The sequence below is a fragment of the Gadus macrocephalus genome, chromosome 9 (assembly GCF_031168955.1).
Source record: "Gadus macrocephalus chromosome 9, ASM3116895v1".
In the NCBI taxonomy this organism is placed as follows: domain Eukaryota; kingdom Metazoa; phylum Chordata; class Actinopteri; order Gadiformes; family Gadidae; genus Gadus; species Gadus macrocephalus.
Window position 1 is genome coordinate 21,658,005 of NC_082390.1, and position 20,260 is coordinate 21,678,264.

A 20,260-nucleotide genomic window follows, 5' to 3' on the forward strand; every position below is an offset into this window, starting at 1 on the left:
ATTTCACTGAGTGGCCCCCTAAATGATAGTCAGCCTGTTGCCTTTTGTTCAGTGAATGGTTAAAAGATATTTAAATGCTGGCACTGGTTTTAAGAGTCATTTTGGGTGAACGCTAAAAAATAGGTCTTATCATAATCCTAAAAGTACACATCGTACAATAAATTACAATACATGAGTTCACAGCTGCACGCGTATATAAAAAATGTAATTTTTATTATTATTATATATTATTGACAACAGTTAGCTGAACATTATAGGTTAACGTCCTTCCACTCTCTGTTTTCCAAGTTAAACACAGAAATCTACTATATTTGTCCCAGTGTTTGTTATATGTGAAATTAAGCAAAAATAGACGCTCTTTCTCCGGTAACGCAGTCGTTTGTGATGCCTTTCCTCTTCGTCGTTTCTTCTATTTGTCTCCAACTCATGCTCCAATCTTTCATCGATCGATGCTTCGGATTTTGTGGATGCAATGGAATATATGATGCATAATTTTAGCAACATTTAAGATGATTGCGATAAGTTCTGCCCATTCTGCCTCCATGTTGTCTGTTGTCAAACCAAAACAAACTACAGTGTCAGCGGCCGCACTTATCTCTTGCAAACTTAGACCCTACGCCATATCCCGCTACTTGCAAGCCCATCCCCCTAAACCCCCTGTTGATTCTACTGATATCTAAACGACATCGATGTCCGCATATAAAGCAGGAATCTCCATCAAGTGTGAATCACCCTCAGGATCGAATCTCTTGATATACAAATAAAGCGAAAATGCTGAGGTCATGGGTGAAACGACTTATAAGTAGAAAAATGTTATGCTTGCTTCATAACGTAAGGTGAAAATGATTATGCTTGCTTCATTAAGTAACAGGTGAACCAAAAATGTTATACATTGTAAAATGATAGGCAAATTGTTATTATATTATGCACTCAGAAATTTGTTACATTATCGACTGGGGTTTCCACATTATAGCTATGGGTTTAATTACAACTAGAGGTTGAGAAAAAGTCGGAAACTGTAGTAGCAATAATGATCATAAGTAAAAACAATCATTCATGACAATGACTAATACTCTTTTGTGTGTTAGCTAAACTGGCCTAGTAGTCTGTTTATCTGGCTCATGAAAAGGGTTACTACACAGGAAGTAACACACTGTCAATTGCTTGCTATCTCATCATATCAAACTTTTCTCGAACATTTTTGGATGACCTCCAGAATTGAAAATCCTTCCACAAACAGAGGTTCTGGTTAGTCGACACTAGGGGAGTAAGGACACAGCCTCAGTGCTCCAGCCCCCGGCTCCAGCCTCAGGCACCGGGCTCAAGCCTCAGTGCTCAAGCCCAGGGCTCCAGCCTCCAGCCTCAGTGCTCTAGCCTCAGTGCTCCAGCCTTAGGCTCCAGCCTCCAGCCTCAGGCTCCAGCCTCAGTGCTCCAGCCTCAGTGCTCCAGCTCCAGTTTGCAGCTCCAGGCTCCAGATCCAGGCTCCAGCCTCAGTACTCCAGCCCCGGGCTCCAGGCCCTGGCTCCAGCCCCCGGCTCCAGCCGCAGTGCTCCCTGCATTGGGTCCTTGTGTGATAAGAGCCTGCCTTGTCTCCTCCCTTTCCAAGCCTTGTTTGAGTTGCGGGCGGATGCCTGTCAGGGGATATTACTGTTCCGCTTCCTGCAAAGCAACTGAACTTAGTCCTTGGACATGGGCCATGGCCATCTAGGGTAGTGCTGGAAATGAAACTTGAAAAACGTGTCTTTGCGTGTTGCTTAGATGATTGCATCTTCCTGTTTGGCTCCGGGCTGGTCGTTTTGTTTGGTATCTTATTCCCGTTAGTGCACATTCCACTAAAAACATGTGTTCTTCACGTGACAATGAGTGGACCGAATCCATTTATTAGCAGAAAATATTAAAGTCTTGGGATATCGAGTCACAAGATTGTGCAAGAACAGCAAGAGTTCCACAGTATCAATAGCAAAAACTCAACAAAATCGTCAGCACATTCAGCACATTCTTCTCAACTATGTTTTATGGATGAAGCTTGTTCTCCAGAGATCTGCTGCACCTCACGGACATCATTGTTTGTGTGTGTTTGTGTGTGTGTGTGGATGCACTTCTCAACCAGGTTGACACGCACATTCATGCAGCTGCCTGCATGAACCAGAAACATCTGCTGAAGTTCATCCAGACAACGTATAAGACGGAGGCGGAGCGCGTGGTGCTGGAGAGGGGCGGGGAGAAGCTGACCCTGGGCCAGGTGTTCCAGAACCTGGCCATGGACCCCTACGACCTCACCGTGGACTCCCTGGACGTGCACGCCGTAAGAAACGCTCCCTACTTACCTAGATGGTCGGTTGGATGGTTGGTCAGATGGTCGGTCAGCACGATGGTCGGTAGGATGGTTGGTCAGATGGTTGGTTGGATGGTCGGTTGGACGGTTGGGCAGATGGTTGGTCAGATGGTTGGTTGGATGGTCGGTCAGATGGTCGGTTGGATGGTCGGTCAGATGGTCGGTCAGATGGTTGGTCGGATGGTCGGTTGGATGGTTGGTCAGATGGTCGGTCAGATGGTTGGTCAGATGGTTGGTCAGATGGTCGGTCAGATGGTTGGTCAGATGGTCAGTCAGATGGTCGGTTGGATAGTCGGTTGAATGGTCGGTTGGATGGTTGGTCAGATGGTTGGTCAGATGGTTGGTCGGATGGTTGGGCAGCACGAAGGCCGTCAGATGGTCGGTCAGCTCGATGAACACGATGACCTATCTGGGTAATTTATTTAATCAATACAACTCATTATAAAGACCACCACCACAATCAATGGACATGTCACCATTGATTATGTAGAAGAGAAACGTAGAGAGCAACGGTCTACCTACTGATGTGTTAAATGATGAGTTAAATAAGTCTGATTCAGACTAGATAATAAGACAAGGCTACAGACAAAGTAATTGAACAAGAAGAAAGTACCACAACAAAGAGCATTTTAACTGAACTCAAATAGACTCCATTGAAGCCTGTTTTATAAGTATCTGTTTAATGTGGCCATTCCATTACAATACTATTCAATATTTAATTCATGAATGACTTAATTAAAGGTTTATAACATTTAATTATACATTTGAACTAAAAAGTAAGGACAGAACACACAGCATTTCCTGGCACAGGGGCACAGAATGTGTTGTTGACACATTTAATCTGTTGATATAATTTGATTGGGCTTCATGCAAGGTCTTCAGAGTCAGAGTGATTTGATGTTTTCTGGCTGATTGCACAGCTCACACATCTTCCCAATCCCTAGGGAAGACAAACATTTCACCGCTTTGACAAGTTCAACTCCAAATACAACCCTGTAGGGGCCAGCGAGCTGAGAGAAATCTACCTGAAGACAGACAACTATATCAATGGAGAATACTTTGCACGCCTGATTAAGGTACAGTATCAATCATTCCGCAAATATGAACAACAGGGTGAAATTGCCTTCAGAGGGTAACAGTCCCTCATATGCCATAAATACAAGATGATAGGGTACTTTATTAATCCGAGACGGGAAATTTGGGTATCCCAGCAGAAAGACATTAGTTGACACTAAATGAATAAGAGATACACAATTAAAGTTAAAGTAAGAACAACAAGGAACAATGCAGAAAATATATCTATATACTAGAGCTGTCAGTTAAACGCGTTATTAACGGCGTTAACGCAAACCAAATTTAACGACGTCAATTTTTTTAACACGCGATTAACGCAAATTATTATTTTTGAAAAAATAACATTTTTTTTTTTTTTTTGTGCTCAAAACAAAGAAGCAATAGCCTGACTGCTATGTTCAAGGGGTATCTTTGTATGTTCATCGTTTAATTGCATCATAGGCTTTTTTTTTGTACCGTCCTGTTTTGATCAGTATATGCCAATGTTGTTATCAATAAAAAAACATTTGCACAAGGCAAGCCGATGCACTTCTCCATGTTGATAAGAGCATTACAATTAGAAAAATTAATGGGACAAAGAATTCAATTCAAAAAAATAAATAATGATTAATTGCGATTAATCGTGAGTTAACTATGGCATTAATGCGATTAATCGTGATTAAATATTTTAATCGCTTGACAGCCCTACTATATACACTTTAATAGTAGTAGCAATATGCAAAAAGATCCATGCCGTCCATTTCATTACAGACATTTGATGTAGACGTTATTAACAATAATTGTTAACATATTTAAACTAAGCATTCACTTCCCAAATACCTCACGTTCGTTAGGGTGAGATTTAAGATCCAGAAGATAAAACATAAGTGAAATGTGACTGTGACAAACTAACAAAGTGCGCGAGCCAGCTTTGTGTTAGTTATAATCAGTCTTTATGCACCAATAGAAGCTTAGTGGCATGTATAAACGTCTAATTGTCTTATATGTCCAAATATCCAGCCTGTCAGTGCCAGAAAAACACTTTATAAATTATAAATCCGAAAATAGAATTCCTTCTGAAGTTTATCGTTTGATTTGGAATTAATAATAAACCGATTTTTTATTTATTCCAGACATACATATTTGGGTTACACAGCAGCAAGTACTAGACAGTGGTCTAATATTTTATTTTTATAGATTAAAAATATGAATAAAGAGCCATAAAATATATAGAAGACATCTGTATCCACGGCAGCATGTGACTTAGTGCAGTGCTGCTTGTGGGAGCAGACGTGGGGTAGCAGCAGCATCAGAAGGGATTCCCCCATGTCTCCCCATTAATGGACTGCTTGGTATCCTCCAACAGGAAGTGGCTCATGGGCTGGAGGAGAGCAAATACCAGCACGCCGAGCCACGCCTCTCCATCTACGGACGCTCTCCAGACGAGTGGCGGACCCTGGCCTCCTGGTTCGTCCAGCAGCGCCTCCACTCCCCCAACCTGCAATGGATGATCCAGGTCCCACGCATCTAGTGAGCTCCTCGTACCATCACTATAACTATGGGATGTATACATACATTTAAGTGTGGGTTTGACTTTGAAGGTTGGATTATAGGTTTTGAAGGTCCCCCCTACCCCACCAAGGGGTTCCTGACATTAGTATAGTGGTTAGGGTAGTCTGGCCCAACGGGATGATGATCCACCTGATCCGCCAGGCCTTCTGGAGGTGTCCTTCAGCAAGAAGCTCTTAATGACATGGAACTGAGTTCACTGTAGATCACTTTCGAAAAACATCTGGTGAATGACTCGCTAAACAGAAGTATCGTTTTAGGTTAACGTACAATATACTGTTATGTTTCTTTCCCATCGGTTAGCATTGTCAGCATTGGGTGCAAACTGGACATAATTATTTGCTAGTTACGCTGTTCCAGATGGTCCATAATGCTGAACCTCCTTCTGAGGTGTTTCACAAAATGTAGGTTTTATGTAACCCAGTGTTGGGTTCTAAGCGAACACATTTTTTTGAGACATTTTCTTAATAGTGGCGAACAAGTGGCTAACCTTTACCTATCAATAAAGTAATCTTAAGTCAGCTAAATGTTCAGCAAGCAGAGCTTTTTGTACTAACTGTGGCAGGTAGGGAAATGATTTACATCTCAAAGTGAGAAATGTTGATAAAACAAAAAATGTTACCATATTTGTCTTTCAGTGATATTTTCAGGGCCAAGAAGATCATACCAAACTTTGCCAAGATGTTGGAGAATATTTTCCTCCCACTGTTTGAGGCCACAGTCAACCCACAGCAGAACAAGGAAGTGCATGTGTTTTTGAAATACGTAAGTCATGCAAGAGGATTCAATACATTTGCCGAAATATGGGTTCATCTAAAATTATTGTTATTGAAAATTGAAAAACTGATCTTTGAATGATATTTGTCAGATATGGTTATATATACGGTTAGATACGGCTCCCAGGTCTTGGAATGTTAAGCTGCTATTGATTTGGATTATTTAATTACACTATTTGGTCATTCAGTTGACAGGTAGGGGTTAGACATCTTGTTCAAGGATGCCTACAGGTATGCTGTGGAAATGGGATTTGAACCCAGAACCGTTCAACTGGTAGTGGAGTACCACAACTAGACTACCCTGCTCCCATAAAGCCGTTCCCGTAGCTACTGTACACTGTGAACTCTTTACACATCGGTTCATGAAGCCCCCCCCCCCCCCCCCCTTAATGTTCTGTTCCCTTGGAGGAGGATCTGTTGAACTGTTAACACGGTCCTGTCCCGCTGCAGCTGACAGGGTTCGACAGTGTGGACGACGAGTCCAAACACAGCGACCACATGTTCTCCTTCAGTAGTCCCAAGCCTGAGAGCTGGACCTCAGAGGAAAACCCCCCCTACAGCTACTACCTCTTCCACATGTACGCCAACATCATGGTGCTCAACAACCTGCGCAAGTAAGTCCTCCTAAGTCCCCCCCGTCTAATGGATGGGTGCACTGCATACATAGCAACAGAAGTAGTAGCACAGGCACATGCTAACAGGCTCTTTAACGATGAATGAACTGGAATGTCTCCATGCTGTATTAGGGTTTATTCAATTACTAATCAAAAATGGCAGAAATTGAGGGAGGGAACTAGTGTCAAACTAGCCTGGTCCTACCAGACTCTCGTACTTTTTTCATTTGCACAGAGAGTTAGGCCACTCTACATTGAAAAACGTTAACTCACTTGAAGGCGGGTGTCGGTTGGAGTTTAGAACAATTGAGTCTGCCCAGTGCCACTCTGGATCTGCCATAACCAATCGCTAACATTTTACTACAACTGAAACTAGCTTACGCCCTCAATGTCATTTTTCTCAGCCACTCCATCTTTTCTCTGATTGGACTGGCAAAATTTGGCCGGAGAAAACCCACGAATATACCGCAAATCCAGACGTAGTACTGAAGGGAAATTAAAACTGAGCGTAGCACGTAGGCGGGCGGAGCCAGGCTAGTGCCAAACCATATTCAAAGAGAACTTTGTAAGAGCGGAAACCGCTAATTCATCAGATAGATAAACAAGAGCGTTTTTGGTCTTCGAACTTTATTGACAAACGTCCAACACCATTTGAGCCTGAAAGGTACACCTTTCATTGTTGTATGAAAGGACTCAGAGTCTGACCTTCATCAAACGAAGATGTGAAGGTCAGTCCTACTTAGTGAAGTACTCTGTCTCGGGTCTGAAGGGAAAGAGGCCTGAACACCTTCCAGTTCCGGCCCCACTGTGGCGAGGCTGGATCCATCACCCACCTAGTGTCCGCCTTCCTCACCGCAGACAACATCTCCCACGGCCTCAACCTCAAGAAGGTGGGCCAGAACCCTGACTGCTGGCGGGGCCAGTTGAAGTGTGAATGGTTATTTCTAAAGAGCCAGGAATTGTTTAGATGAGTTGGTCTCTGGTGTTTATACTTTTGGATAGGCATTTGATCTGTAAAAATTTTGGTTGGCACAACATTTTCATGAAAGTAATGACTTTTGGATATCAAAGTTTAAAAGAAAACATGTTCATCAAGCAGTGGAGGTGGGATCTAAATGGTCGACCTTAAACCTCTGGTATTCATATAAATGCATCAGTAACACATTCAAGAATAACCTTCAAATTAAGTGTCCTCTTGTCCTCTTCAGAGTCCAGTGCTCCAGTATCTCTACTACCTCTGCCAGGTGCCCATCGCTATGTCCCCTCTGAGCAACAACGGCCTGTTCCTGGAGTACTCCAAGAACCCTCTGCGCGAGTTCCTCCACAAAGGCTTGTGTGTGTCCCTGTCCACTGACGATCCCCTGCTGTTCCACTACACCAAGGTCAGCCCTCCCAGCCTGAGTACCGGCCATCTAATGATGCATCATCCATTTACCCAACCCATTCATACCATCACTGTTTTTTTTTCATGCAACTCTACATGCCAATTAACCAAGAGAATGAGGAATTTGGTATTTTACTTTGTTTGTTTGAAAATTGTTCAACCTGGATTTTTCTTTTAATAATTTTGGGTCTACATGAATAATGTGGGCTACATTTAAAAAAATTGGTAGGGCATTGAGTAGGAGCACTGCAGCCATAATCCGTCCCCTAAAAGTGCTTAATTTGGCTCAGTTATATTCATCCATCATTATGGAAAGGATCCCTATAGAGAAATGTAAGTATGTTTTATCAACGTTTCGGTTGATCATGTTCTGTTATTCTGTTGGCCAAGAGATTTTGGAGACTCTGAAAGGTATAATATGTATCATTTTACGTTCAAGTATCAAAGTACTAGTAAGCCGACCCAGAGAAATAAGTTGTTTTATTCAAGGTAATACTGTTTCATTTGATGGTCGTTCTTTACCTTCTAACTTCCGGGGAACCAGAGAGAGCAGTAATCCAGTAGAGATAATTTATTGCTATGATATTTCAATATTGATCTATCTTACTATCATGTTCTATTCTGGTGGTTCATGCCAGCCCCCAAGCTTAAACATAGGCTAACGTTATAACATTAAAACAATGTTTAACAGGCTTATTATTTATAATATGTTATTCATGATTATTTTCTCCACGGATAACCCAGCGGTCATATTCACCACAGACCAATAGCGTTGTCTACAGCTGTCCGAGTAGACGACTCATTAGTTGTAAATTGGGAAGATAACATTAGGTATTTTCACCCTCAGTGGCGCTAAAGAAAACAACTTCATTAATCGCACTCTACTTCAAGAAGTCATAGTGACGTCATAGCGTCAGAATGGAATGAATTCTGATGTGAACATATATCCTTAATTTGCTTCTAATTATGTATTATGGGTTATCAAGGTGTGCGTTGAGCATCAGAAAATGTATTAATGTAATATTTTTAATAATATGGATAGCAGTGATATATTTATAATTTTACCTTCTATTATTTGTATCTTTTGTTTTACATTCCTTATTTCCATTTTTGTCTTGTATTATCTTTTGTGTTTGAAGTGTCATTGTTAAGGTTGAGGGTGCAGGCAGGTAGGACCCAGATGCAGACGGGTAAAGGAAACGGCACTTTATTTCTGCCAAAAGGCTAAGGCAAGGAGCAAGGAGCAAGGAGTAAGGGAACACAGGTAGCCACAGAGAGCACGCAGGACCAACAAACTATAATGACTGCACAAGGAACAAAGGAAAGACAAGGGCTTAAATAACAAACACAACGAGGAACAGCTGAGACACATTAGGGGAGGGAACAGTAATCAACACAGGAGGGAAACACACACACCCTGACAGTACCCCCCCCCCTTAAGGGTCGACTCCCAGGCGACCCATGACAAGCAAAAAAAACCAAAGAAAGTCAAACCCAAAACGGGTGGGTGGAGGGGCGCCAGGAGGGGGGAATCAAAAAAAAAATTAATGGACTGGGGCAGAGCCGAGGGACGTCAGGCGGGCGGCCAGAAAACTGCCCCAGGGCATGGCAGGGAGCCTCAGGCGGACGGCCTGGGGGGCAAGCAGAGGCAGAGTGAAGGCGGAACCCTTCAGGAGGCCGGCGGCAAGGACGATGAGGGCTCAGTCCCTCAGGAGGCCTGCAGTGGCAAAGAACCCCCTCAGAAGGCCGGCAGCGGTGAAGGCGGAACCCTTCAGGAGGCCGGCGAAGGCGAGGTAGAGGGCGGGTCCCCTCAGGAGGCAGGCCAGGTAGAGGGCGGGTCCCCTCAGGAGGAAGGCCAGGTAGAGGGCGGGTCCCCACTGGAAGGCAAGGTAGAGGGCGGGTACCCTCAGGAGGAAGGCCAGGTAGAGGGCGGGTCCCCTCAGGAGGCAGGCCAGGTAGAGGGCGGGTCCCCTCAGGAGGAAGGCCAGGTAGAGGGCGGGTCCCCTCAGGAGGAAGGCCAGGTAGAGGGCGGGTCCCCTCAGGAGGAAGGCCAGGTAGAGGGCGGGTCCCCTCAGGAGGCAGGCCAGGTAGAGGGCGGGTCCCCTCAGGAGGAAGGCCTTGAAGGGGAACCCCCCTCGGGAAGGAGTGGAGGAGGGCCCCCACCGGCAGGAGCGGAGGGCGTGCCTCCCCTGGACGGTCTGGAGGGCGGGCCACCTCCGGCAGGAGCAGAGGCTGGTAGCTAGGGACCGGGGGCAGAGGCTGGTAGCTAGGGACTGGGGGCAGAGGCTGGTAGCTAGGGACCGGGGGCAGAGGCTGGTAGCTAGGGACCGGGGGCAGAGGCTGGTAGCTAGGGACCGGGGGCAGAGGCTGGTAGCTAGGGACCGGGGGCAGAGGCTGGTAGCTAGGGACCGGGGGCAGAGGCTGGTAGCTAGGGACCGGGGGCAGAGGCTGGTAGCTGGGGACCGGGGGCTAAGGCCGGTAGCTGGGAACCGGGGACAGAGGCTGGTAGCTGGGGGCCGGGGACAGAGGCCGGTAGCTGGGGGCCGGGGACAGAGGCCGGTAGCTGGGGGCCGGGGGCAGAGGCCTGCAGCTGGGAACCGGGGACAGAGGCCGGTAGCTGGGGGCCGGGGGCAGAGGCCTGTAGCTGGGAACCGGGGACAGAGGCCGGTAGCTGGGGGCAGAGGCCGGTAGCTGGGGATCAGAGGCTGAGAGCAGGAGCGTGGAGGCTTAGGCCGGTCACCAAAGTCCGGTGGCAGTGGCATGTAGCTCTCCGGCCAAAAGGTTGTGGGGTTGAGCAGCTCGACTGCCCACTCGGGTAAGGCGTCCTCCAACTCTGGCCTTGACGCAACAGCCCTGCACATACGCCCCAACACAGCCTCCTGCTCCTTCCTGCTGGGAATGTTCTCCCAGCCATCCATAGCTAGGATTATCGTCACCAACAAATCCTCCAACTCACGGAAAAACAGAGCGTCCGCTGGGTCCAAACTTGGTGCTGTCATTCTGTTAAGGTTGAGGGTGCAGGCAGGCAGGTAGGACCCAGATGCAGACGGGTAAAGGAAACGGCACTTTATTTCTGCCAAAAGGCTAAGGCAAGGAGCAAGGAGCAAGGAGCAAGGAGCAAGGAGTAAGGAGTAAGGAGTAAGGAGTAAGGGAACACAGGTAGCCACAGAGAGCACGCAGGACCAACAAACTATAATGACAGCACAAGGAACAAAGGAAAGACAAGGGCTTAAATAACAAACACAACGAGGAACAGCTGAGACACATTAGGGGAGGGAACAGTAATCAACACAGGAGGGAAACACACACACCCTGACAGTCATGTCCTTACTCCTTAGGAAGCATTGATGGAGGAGTACGCCATCGCCGCCCAGCTGTGGAAGCTAAGCACTTGTGATGTGTGTGAGATAGCCAGGAACAGTGTCCTGCAGAGCGGCCTCTCACACAAGGTACAGTACCCCTACCTAGTATGATACTATTATCCTGCCAGTGTAGCTAGCACCCCACTAGTCTAACTAGTATAACACTAGGCTGCATCCGAATACTCATACTTGACTGGTATATAGTAGGCCTTTTGTAGTACGTCACAAACCTTTTTGTGGGATAATTTGGATCAGCTCACCAACAAGAGCCTGCTCTTTTGGCTCCAAAATGGCTCATCATATTACTACTTGTACCTTTTATAATCCAGCCAAATGTAGCCCGCTCTGACTTATGATTAGTATGTGTAGGCCAATAATCACCTACATTATTCAATACATCCTTTATACTGAAGTATTCAAAAGTAAAAATTATATTTTCTAATATCAATAAATTGCTGTAGCCGATTGTTTTCATTGTATTTACAAAAAAACTAAAAAAATCTCAAAATGAGAAGTGTCCATACAAAACATCTTTGACATTAAATGTTGTCAAGGTAACATGTGCTATCGTGAAGTGCTGTCCCAATCCCATTTATACCAATCTGAGCCCATGTGGCCTCACACACTCACTCACTTAGCACCTGAGATCAATTAAGTCTGTGAGTCCTTAGTCCTTAGGGCTCACTTTTGGATATAAATATATAATAATAAGTACCCCCAGGGGGTGTGTGGTGTAGGGCTGGACGTAGGGCACTTTGCCGGAGGAGCCGTTGAGGAATACACCTTTAGCTAGCATAACACTAGTCTAACTAACTGGATGCTGATTAACAACCTCCCCCCCCCAGGAGAAACAGCACTTCCTGGGTCCAAATTACCTGCAGGACGGCCACCAGGGCAATGACATCCGGCGGACCAACGTGGCCCAGATCCGGCTGGCGTACCGCTACGAGACGCTGTGCAACGAGCTCAGCTTCCTGGTGGACGCCATGAAGATGGATGCTGCCACTACACCCGTCCCGGACCAGTGATGTCCGCCTTTCACATTCTACCAGTGCATACAGGTCACCTGACGTAGTGACGTGACGTAGTGACGTGACGTCCCGTTTAACAATCAGTGCCCTGCCAGTTTGAGTGTTCTGTTTATGTTTTTTTATCAACTTTGTCTTGGAAGTGACTGCATCGGCACTGGCTTAATGCTCCTGCTTTATTAAGCGCCATGATTTATTTTGTGTTTTATTTTGATTGACCATTTCAGAACTTTTTCAAAATCAATATATTTTTGACAACACAAGTGAGACTTTCAGATGCAGGATGTTCCAACAGAACAGCCTACAAGTTGAGACCAGTGGACTTCAACTGGTCAATATGAGCAGTTGACACTGCACTATTTCTGTTTGAGTTTGCTGCCACCTAAAGTTCAACATCCTCCATCCTTAACTGAGCTGTATTTTGCATTTGAAACTATGATTAATAAAGCATAGCGTTATTTGATATACTAGTGTAATTTTGTGCAATGCTTACAGATCATGGGGAATCAAAAGTGGGGTTTTCTATTCGTGCTCACAGTAACAATTCCGGAAACTTCCGTACCTGAAGGGTACTGATTCAGCAGCATAGAGTCGCAACAATTTTGACTCTGCTGCTCACAATACGAATATGTACCTGTGCTGGCGTTCTTAGGCCTTAGTTTGAGCAGGACTAAGGTTCCATATAGGTCTTTTTTGCAGGAGGTTGCCTTCTTGTCCATAGACTGGGCTTTGGTCTCGCTTGAATGGATTTCCTCCAGCACTGTTCCAGCAATGAGATTTCAGTTTAAATTATCATAGGCGGAGCATCGAACGCATTCCCTCTTGGCGCTGACGAGACGCGGGGCAGCCATCTTGGAATGGTGATCCGCTCCACTCAGTGCAATCCATTTGGCAGGAGCAATGAACTGTCAGCGCATTTAATTAATCGTACCTCACTTAATACCACAGATTTTCACGCGTTTTTTCGTCATATGTGTAGCTATGATAAAGGACACATGGTTTAGCGTGTTTTATTATTCATAGTTGGCTTAACAGTAATAGAATATTCTTATATGCTACAAGTGACCAGACGTCCGAGATCAAAACTGGGAACATAATCCCAGAGAAGGGGAAAAAAAACGGTCAGCTATTTTTAACTTGAAGCAACAATATATGATTACTTTAGGCTATATATACATATATATCCTACATAAACAATTTATGAATTTGAATACATTAGATATCTATATATCTTACCTTATACAGTCCCTCCAGAAAAATGCGGCATTTTTGTGATTGTTGCGGCCAAAAATCCTTGATTATGCGGCACGTTTTCTTGAAAAATGCGATGAAATATGCGGCATATTTCTGCAATTTATGCAATGAAATTGCCGGAACATGCAAAAATTGCGGGAACTTGCGAAAAATGCGGGAACATGCGAAAAATGCAGCTTTTCGATGACGTTCATGTCGCGTTATAACGTCACTTCATAACATTCCAATGGCAACAGGGGGAAATGGCTGCTCTTGTGTGAAGTAAACGCAAAATTTTCCAACTATATATGTGCTACAAGTCACAAATATATGTGACTTTTTTGCAACGAAAATGCAGGGATTATGAAATCATGCAAGCCCCACATATTTTGCGCGGAAATCAGCAATTTATTCGGTGAAAGTGCGGCATATTTGAAAAAATGCGGCCCCCGCATAAATATGCAGACTTTGTATGATTATGCGTTGAATTATGCGATTACATAATCACGTTTTTCTGGAGGGACTGCTAATAGACTGTATGTCTGACCTTTGCTGCAGCAGCAAAGTTTATTCTGTCTTGGGGCTTTGTATTGATATTTTGTATTTACTTTTATCGTTCAACATTCTTTCCTTAGATTATTATGTTTATATTGATTGTTTTATATATAAGCGTCTGCCAAATACTTAAACAACATATATAAACACCTGAAAGTTTTTATATCAGCTAAAACTGTTTCACTGGATTCAGATAAAACCAAATTCTGTCTTACCCAACAATGTTAGTATTTGAATATTGTTACTTAAATTACTCCATTTATATCATGGTTACAATTATACTGTTAAGAAAGTTTTTATCTTATACTTTGACTAAAATGAGAATGCGTCATGATACAAATCTGCTGATGGAATGTTTATTTGTGGATGGATGGATGGAATGGACTGGAGTTTGCAGGTGGGAATTGATACAGGACGAGACAAAATACAATAAAAAGCAGCCAGGGTAAATGCAGACTGACCATTTACACTGTTTGAAAAATAAGAGAATAAATTACAAAATGTTTAACGTGGAAAATAAATCTATTGCATTAGGCCTGATTATCATGAATTAAGAGTGAAATTCAAAATAAAATAAAAAGCAGTAAGGGTAAATGCAGACTGACCAATGTAGTGTACGCAAGGCAATGTGAATGTAAAAAATGTCAATATCTGTGTGGGATTAAAACCCTGAAAGAGGACTGTTTTGCATAGCTTCTTTTTCGTACATCCTTTCTGAAGTTCAAGAGAGGCGAGTTTGGCAATGTGGTGCAACCGTGCAGCATTATCTTATGAAACACAGACACAACCAATGAGCAAGTCCGAATGGTGGTTGTCGATGCCAAACTGTGTTCCCCAAGCAGAAATACATCCTCTGTTCCAATCTCCCCTCTGACTTTATGCTGCTCCCTGTCTTCCCATCCCAACTTCAAGATGGCGGCCGCATTTCTCACGTCCCAGCAGCCAATTCTGCGTCTATGTATAGGATAACTGTAGACTCTAGTACCCATTAGTGATTAGTGTAGCCTGTAGTACCCAGCATTGAGTCGTTTATGCCGCTTTTCCACCGCACATGTAGCTCGACTCGACTCGACACGACTCGACACGACACGACTCGACACGGTAGCAGCACGGGTCCTTTTCCACCGCAAATAATACCTCCTGGACGTGGGCGGGGTCGGCTGCGCGAAAGGGCCGTGACGTATTTTTGTACGCGACGCAAACAACACCTACGCAACCCACACATGGACAGAACCCACATAACAACAATGGAGGACATCGATGCGATGGTATTCGTGTTCGTATTATTAGCTGGCATGTTGAAGAAGTTGAAGAAGTGGAATATGTTGGCTGCGGCGCTGCTATGGCTGTTACCAGCATGGTTGCCATGTCGCTCTCGTGACTTCGTCACACTCTCTGGCCAATCAGTGGCCGGCCGTCTGCCGACGTCACCTTTTAGCATCGGCTCAGCTCGCTTGGAACCTAGAGCGAGGCGGTACTAGAAAAAGCAGCCACTTCAGGTACCAGATACCATGTTTTCGCGGTGGAAACGCAAAAAATGCGAGCTGAGTCGAGTCGTGTCGAGCTGGTACCAGCATTGAAGTGCTTGCTGGTACAGGGTATTGAGTGGTAGTCTTCGGCTCCTAGTATTGTAGTGTTGACTGCTGTACCCAGTATTGTAGTCTTGACTAGTAGAGTATTAAGTAAGTGGTATAGAATTCAGTATCTAGTATTGTAGCATTGACTTCAGGCTGAGTATCCAGTATTGCGTAGTATACACGTTAGTACGTAGTAATGAATATAGCCTGTTGAGCAGTGTCAATTGAAAAAAATACTGAAATTGCTGCACCTTTAACTGATGAAGTTCACTTGCCAGTATGAACTGTATTGATTGATTGATTGAAAGAGGTCTTTCTGGGGACCTTCCAGGGGGTGGCCGAGGTCTCGGGGTGGCCTCGCCAGGAGTGGGCGCACCGTCTCCTACCGCTCCTGACGGGCGAGGCGCAGCTAGCCGCCCACAGTCTGCCGGTCGGGGCTCAGTGGGACTATGACGCCATCACCCGAGCCATCCGGGATCGGCTGGGCCTGCACCCGGAGGAACATCGGCGGCGGTTCCGGGCGCTGGCCTTCGGCGAGGGGGACAGGCCCTTCGCCTTCGCCCAACAGCCAAGGGACCAGGCCAGGAGATGGCTGGTTCCAAACCGGAATACAGCGGAGGAGGTGGTGGAGCAGGTCGCCATGGAGAGATTTGTGGAGGGGCTGCCGGCGAGGACATCCGCCTGGGTCCGATATCACCGGCCCGAGAGTCTCTCCGCTGCGGTCGTCCAAGCAGAGAGCCACCTGCCTCCACCAACGGCGAGCCAGCGACTGCCGGTAGCAGGCCCACGGGCCGGTGCGGCGGCCCTGCGGCGGGAGAGACCAACACCGGCACCAAGGGCGAGAGGGGGGAGCCCGGTCCAGAGCGGGCACATGAGTTGCTTCCCCCCCCCACTCCACAGACAGGAGCTCAGACGGCAGGGGAGGGGTGCTGGCGGTGCGGCCGGCCTGGCCACCTCCGGCGGGAATGCCCTATGATGGAGGTGGGTCAGGTCGTCCGCGTCATCGGTGCCCCGTCTCCTCCCCACGGTCCCGGTGAGGCGTACCGAATCCCGGTGACGATACAGCGGGGTACGAACCAGGCGCTGTTGGACTCAGGCTGCATGCAAACCATGATCCACCAGCGTCTGGTGCGGTCCGAGGCATTGGTGGAGGTGTGGCACCCTGGGTTCAGGATAGTTAGTAGTTCTGCTGAGTTCAACCAGTTTCTGTTAGGTTGGTTGTAAATGCACCAGCCATTCCACTAGGGGGCAGCAGCGCTATGGTACGCATCACCAGAGCTCGAAGAAATAGAATGTATCGCGAGTTCTGAATGAAAGACGTTCATTGCGAACTGTTGCCAGAAACGGAATGTGTTTTGTCTGTTACAGGTGAGCTGGTGTTAGTTTCGTGCACAATGATGCTATCAGTTAATAGATTGTAATATAACATGTAAAGGTTAATTATGCCATTTGTTTAAGTTAGACTCGATGTGTTTGCGGACTAGTCATTGGCGCGTAGTAGTAGCCGATGTTTCCCTCCAGTAAGGTCATGTGACCACGCAAGGGGATCGTCCTGTTGTGTTTTATGAAGAAATAGAATGTATCGCGAGTTCTGAATGAAAGACGTTCATTGCGAACTGTTGCCAGAAACGGAATGTGTTTTGTCTGTTACAGAAAACATGATCAAATAAATCGATTGTGAGACCAAGAAATCAATCTCATCATTGAGCCCGTTACAGAGGCGTCGAGCGTTGTGGTGAGGTGTGTACACGGGGATGTGCACGAGTATCCTTGGGTCCCTATCGAAATTCGTTGGGGAAAAAGCATAGTGTTAAGGCGGCGGTTAGTTCGAGCCTCACGCATCCCCTGATTCTTGAGTTGGATTGGGCTGGGTTTCCACAGGCTTTTAGGGGGACTATGGGGGTGCGGGCACGACCGGTAGGGACATGTAAGTCGTTTGCTGTGTTCTGCGCCGAGGCGGGGGCGGCTGACGCTGCTCAGGGATCGGGGGAGGTGGGGGATCCCCAACCCGAGGTCCCAGCGCCGAGGTTCCCACCGGTGGAGGATTTCCCCCTCGAGGAGTCTCGTGACGCCACACTGAGCTCAGCCTACAACCAGGTGATGGTTATTGATGGGAGTAAGGCCCGGCCAGACGCAACGCTGACTTACCCACACTTTATAGTGGTTAGGGATAGGCTTTATCGGGTGAGTCGTGACACCGAGTGAGGAGGTTGTCACCCAGTTGCTGGTACCCAGGAGCCGCCGGGAAATGGTTTTCCAGGCGGCGCATTATAACCCAATGGCGGGCCACTTAGGGTACGACAAAACACTTAACCGGATAATGACCCGCTTCTATCGGCCGGGGATTCGGGCAGAGGTGCGCAGGTGGTGCGCATCCTGCCCCGAGTGCCAACTGGTGAATCCCCCGGCCGTCCCCAGGGCTCCCTTACGGCCCCTTCCCCTGGTGGAAGCCCCTTTCGATCGCGTCGGCATGGACATTATCGGGCCATTAGAACGTTCCACACACGGGTATCGATTTGTGTTAGTCCTGATCGACTACGCAACCCGGAGGCCGGAAGCAATTCCGTTGCGCAACATCTCCGCGAAGAGTGTTGCGCAGGCGTTGTTTCAGGTCATATCGCGGGTGGGAATCCCGAAGGAGATTCTCACTGACCAGGGCACCAATTTCATGTCACGCACGATTAGGGAACTTTACGGGTTATTGAGGGTCAAAGCCATCCGCACAAGCGTCTATCACCCAGCCGCGGACGGCTTGTGTGAGAGGTTTAACGTTTTAACGTTAAAGTCCATGATCCGTAAATTCGTACACGAGGATGCTCGGAATTGGCATCAATGGCTAGACCCTCTGTTGTTTGCAGTGCGGGAAGTGCCCCAGGCTTCCACAGGGTTTTCCCCATTTGAGTTGCTTTATGGGCGCAAGCCCAGGGGCGTCCTGGACCTCATTAAAGAAAACTGGGAGGAGGGGTCCAGTGACGGCAAGAACGAAATCCAGTACGTCATGGACTTGCGTGCGAAGCTTCACTCACTAGGGGTAATGTCACTTGAGCACTTGCACCGAGCCCAGGAGAGTCAGAGACGCCTGTACGACAGAGGGACTAGATTACGCCATCTCACCCCGGGGGATAAGGTCCTCGTACTATTGCCCACCTCTAGCAACAAATTACTCGCGAAGTGGCAAGGGCCCTTTGTGGTCACACGGCGGGTTGGGGATGTGGATTACGAGGTAGTGCGGACGGACCGGGGCGAAAACAAGCAGGTCTATCACATCAACCTCCTAAAGAGGTGTAACGTTGCGGTCCCTGTCGCGTTTGCGCCAACGTTACCGGAGAAGGAAGAGCTCGGGCCGGACGTCCCTAGCCCAGGCCTCACCCCCCCTGTTGGTCAGGGCGAGGGTCTCTCAGGGAGTCAGGCGCGGGACGTTGCCGGTCTGCAACTACGGTTCGCCGACGTCTTTTCGCCCCTGCCCTGTCGCACCCCGCTAATTACTCACAACATCGAGACGCAGCCCGGGTTAACGGTGCGGACACGCCCCTACAGGCTACCCGTCCACAAACAAGATGTGGTGCGGCGTGAATTGGCAACCATGTTGGAGTTGGGCGTGGTCGAGGAGTCTCGCAGTGACTGGTGCAGTCCCGTCCTGCTTGTGGGGAAGCCGGACGGGTCTGTCCGGTTCTGTGTAGACTACCGTAGAGTGAATGCGGTGTCGAAGTTCGACGCCTACCCAATGCCTCGGATCGACGAACTCGTGGACCGGCTTTGCATGGCCACATATTACACGACCCTGGACTGCACGAAGGGCTACTGGCAGATTCCGCTGTCTCCAGCAGCCCGGGAAAAAACGGCGTTCTCCACTCCGCTCGGTCTGTACCAGTTTAAGGTGCTTCCGTTCGGGTTGTTCAGGGCCCCGGCCACGTTTCAGCGGCTGATGGACCGGGTGTTACGGCCCCACGCCGCGTATGCTGCTGCCTACATTGATGACATCGTCATCTATAGTGGAACGTGGGAGCAGCATATGCGGCAGGTGGCGGCTGTTCTTCAGTCGCTGAGACGGGCGGGGCTCACGACCAACCCGAAGAAGTGCGTGATCGGGCGGAGGGAGATCCAGTATCTGGGGTACCACCTGGGGGGGGGGGGTGGTCCGGTCACAGGTCGCGAAGACCGCAGCGGTCGCCGCCTCCCCTCGGCCCAGGACCAAGAAAGAGATGAGGCGGTTCTTGGGGCTGGCAGGGTACTACCGGCAGTTTGTACCACACTTCTCCGACCTGGCCAGCCCCCTGAACGACCCCACCCGTAAGAGGGCCCCAAATACAGTCCAGTGGTTGGAGCCATGTCAGGTGTTGTTTGAGGCTATTAAAACAGCCCTCTGTGGAAAGTCGGTCCTGTGTGCTCCTGACTTTGATCTCCCTTTTTCCCTGCAGACGGACGCGTTTGATAGGGGGTTGGGCGTGGTCCTGACCCAGCAGGTGGAAGGGGTCGACCGCCCGGTGCTGTACCTGAGCAGAAAACTATCGGATCGGGAGGGTCGAAAAGGTCGAAAAGGAATGTCTCGCCATCCGATGGGCGGTCGGCTCTTCGCTACTACCTGCTGGGGCGCGCGTTCACCCTCTACTCCGACCACGCCCCCCTCCAGTGGCTCCACCGCATGAAGGACGTCAACGCGAGGATCACCCGGTGGTATCTCGCGTTGCAGCCCTTCAACTTTCGGGTCGTGCACAGGCCCGGGGCGCAGATGGCCGTGGCGGACTTCCTCTCCCGTTCCGGGGGGGGGGAGAAG

The 20,260-nt window shown here is 47.8% G+C and overlaps 1 protein-coding gene across 3 annotated transcripts in view; it reads left to right on the forward strand.

The window, feature by feature from the left end:
• ampd3b (adenosine monophosphate deaminase 3b) overlaps positions 1-12,586 on the forward strand; it is a 28,570-nt gene extending 15,984 nt beyond the window's left edge. For all 3 annotated transcript variants that reach the window (XM_060061421.1, XM_060061423.1, XM_060061422.1), the window contains 9 exons: positions 2,111-2,305; positions 3,280-3,411; positions 4,755-4,918; positions 5,596-5,722; positions 6,184-6,347; positions 7,117-7,237; positions 7,556-7,729; positions 11,070-11,180; positions 11,939-12,586. In XM_060061421.1, the coding sequence (XP_059917404.1) occupies positions 2,111-2,305; positions 3,280-3,411; positions 4,755-4,918; positions 5,596-5,722; positions 6,184-6,347; positions 7,117-7,237; positions 7,556-7,729; positions 11,070-11,180; positions 11,939-12,121 (1,371 nt within the window). In that variant the 3' untranslated portion in view covers positions 12,122-12,586. The remainder of the gene's footprint in view (positions 1-2,110; positions 2,306-3,279; positions 3,412-4,754; positions 4,919-5,595; positions 5,723-6,183; positions 6,348-7,116; positions 7,238-7,555; positions 7,730-11,069; positions 11,181-11,938) is intronic.
• The last annotated feature ends 7,674 nt before the right edge of the window (positions 12,587-20,260 follow it).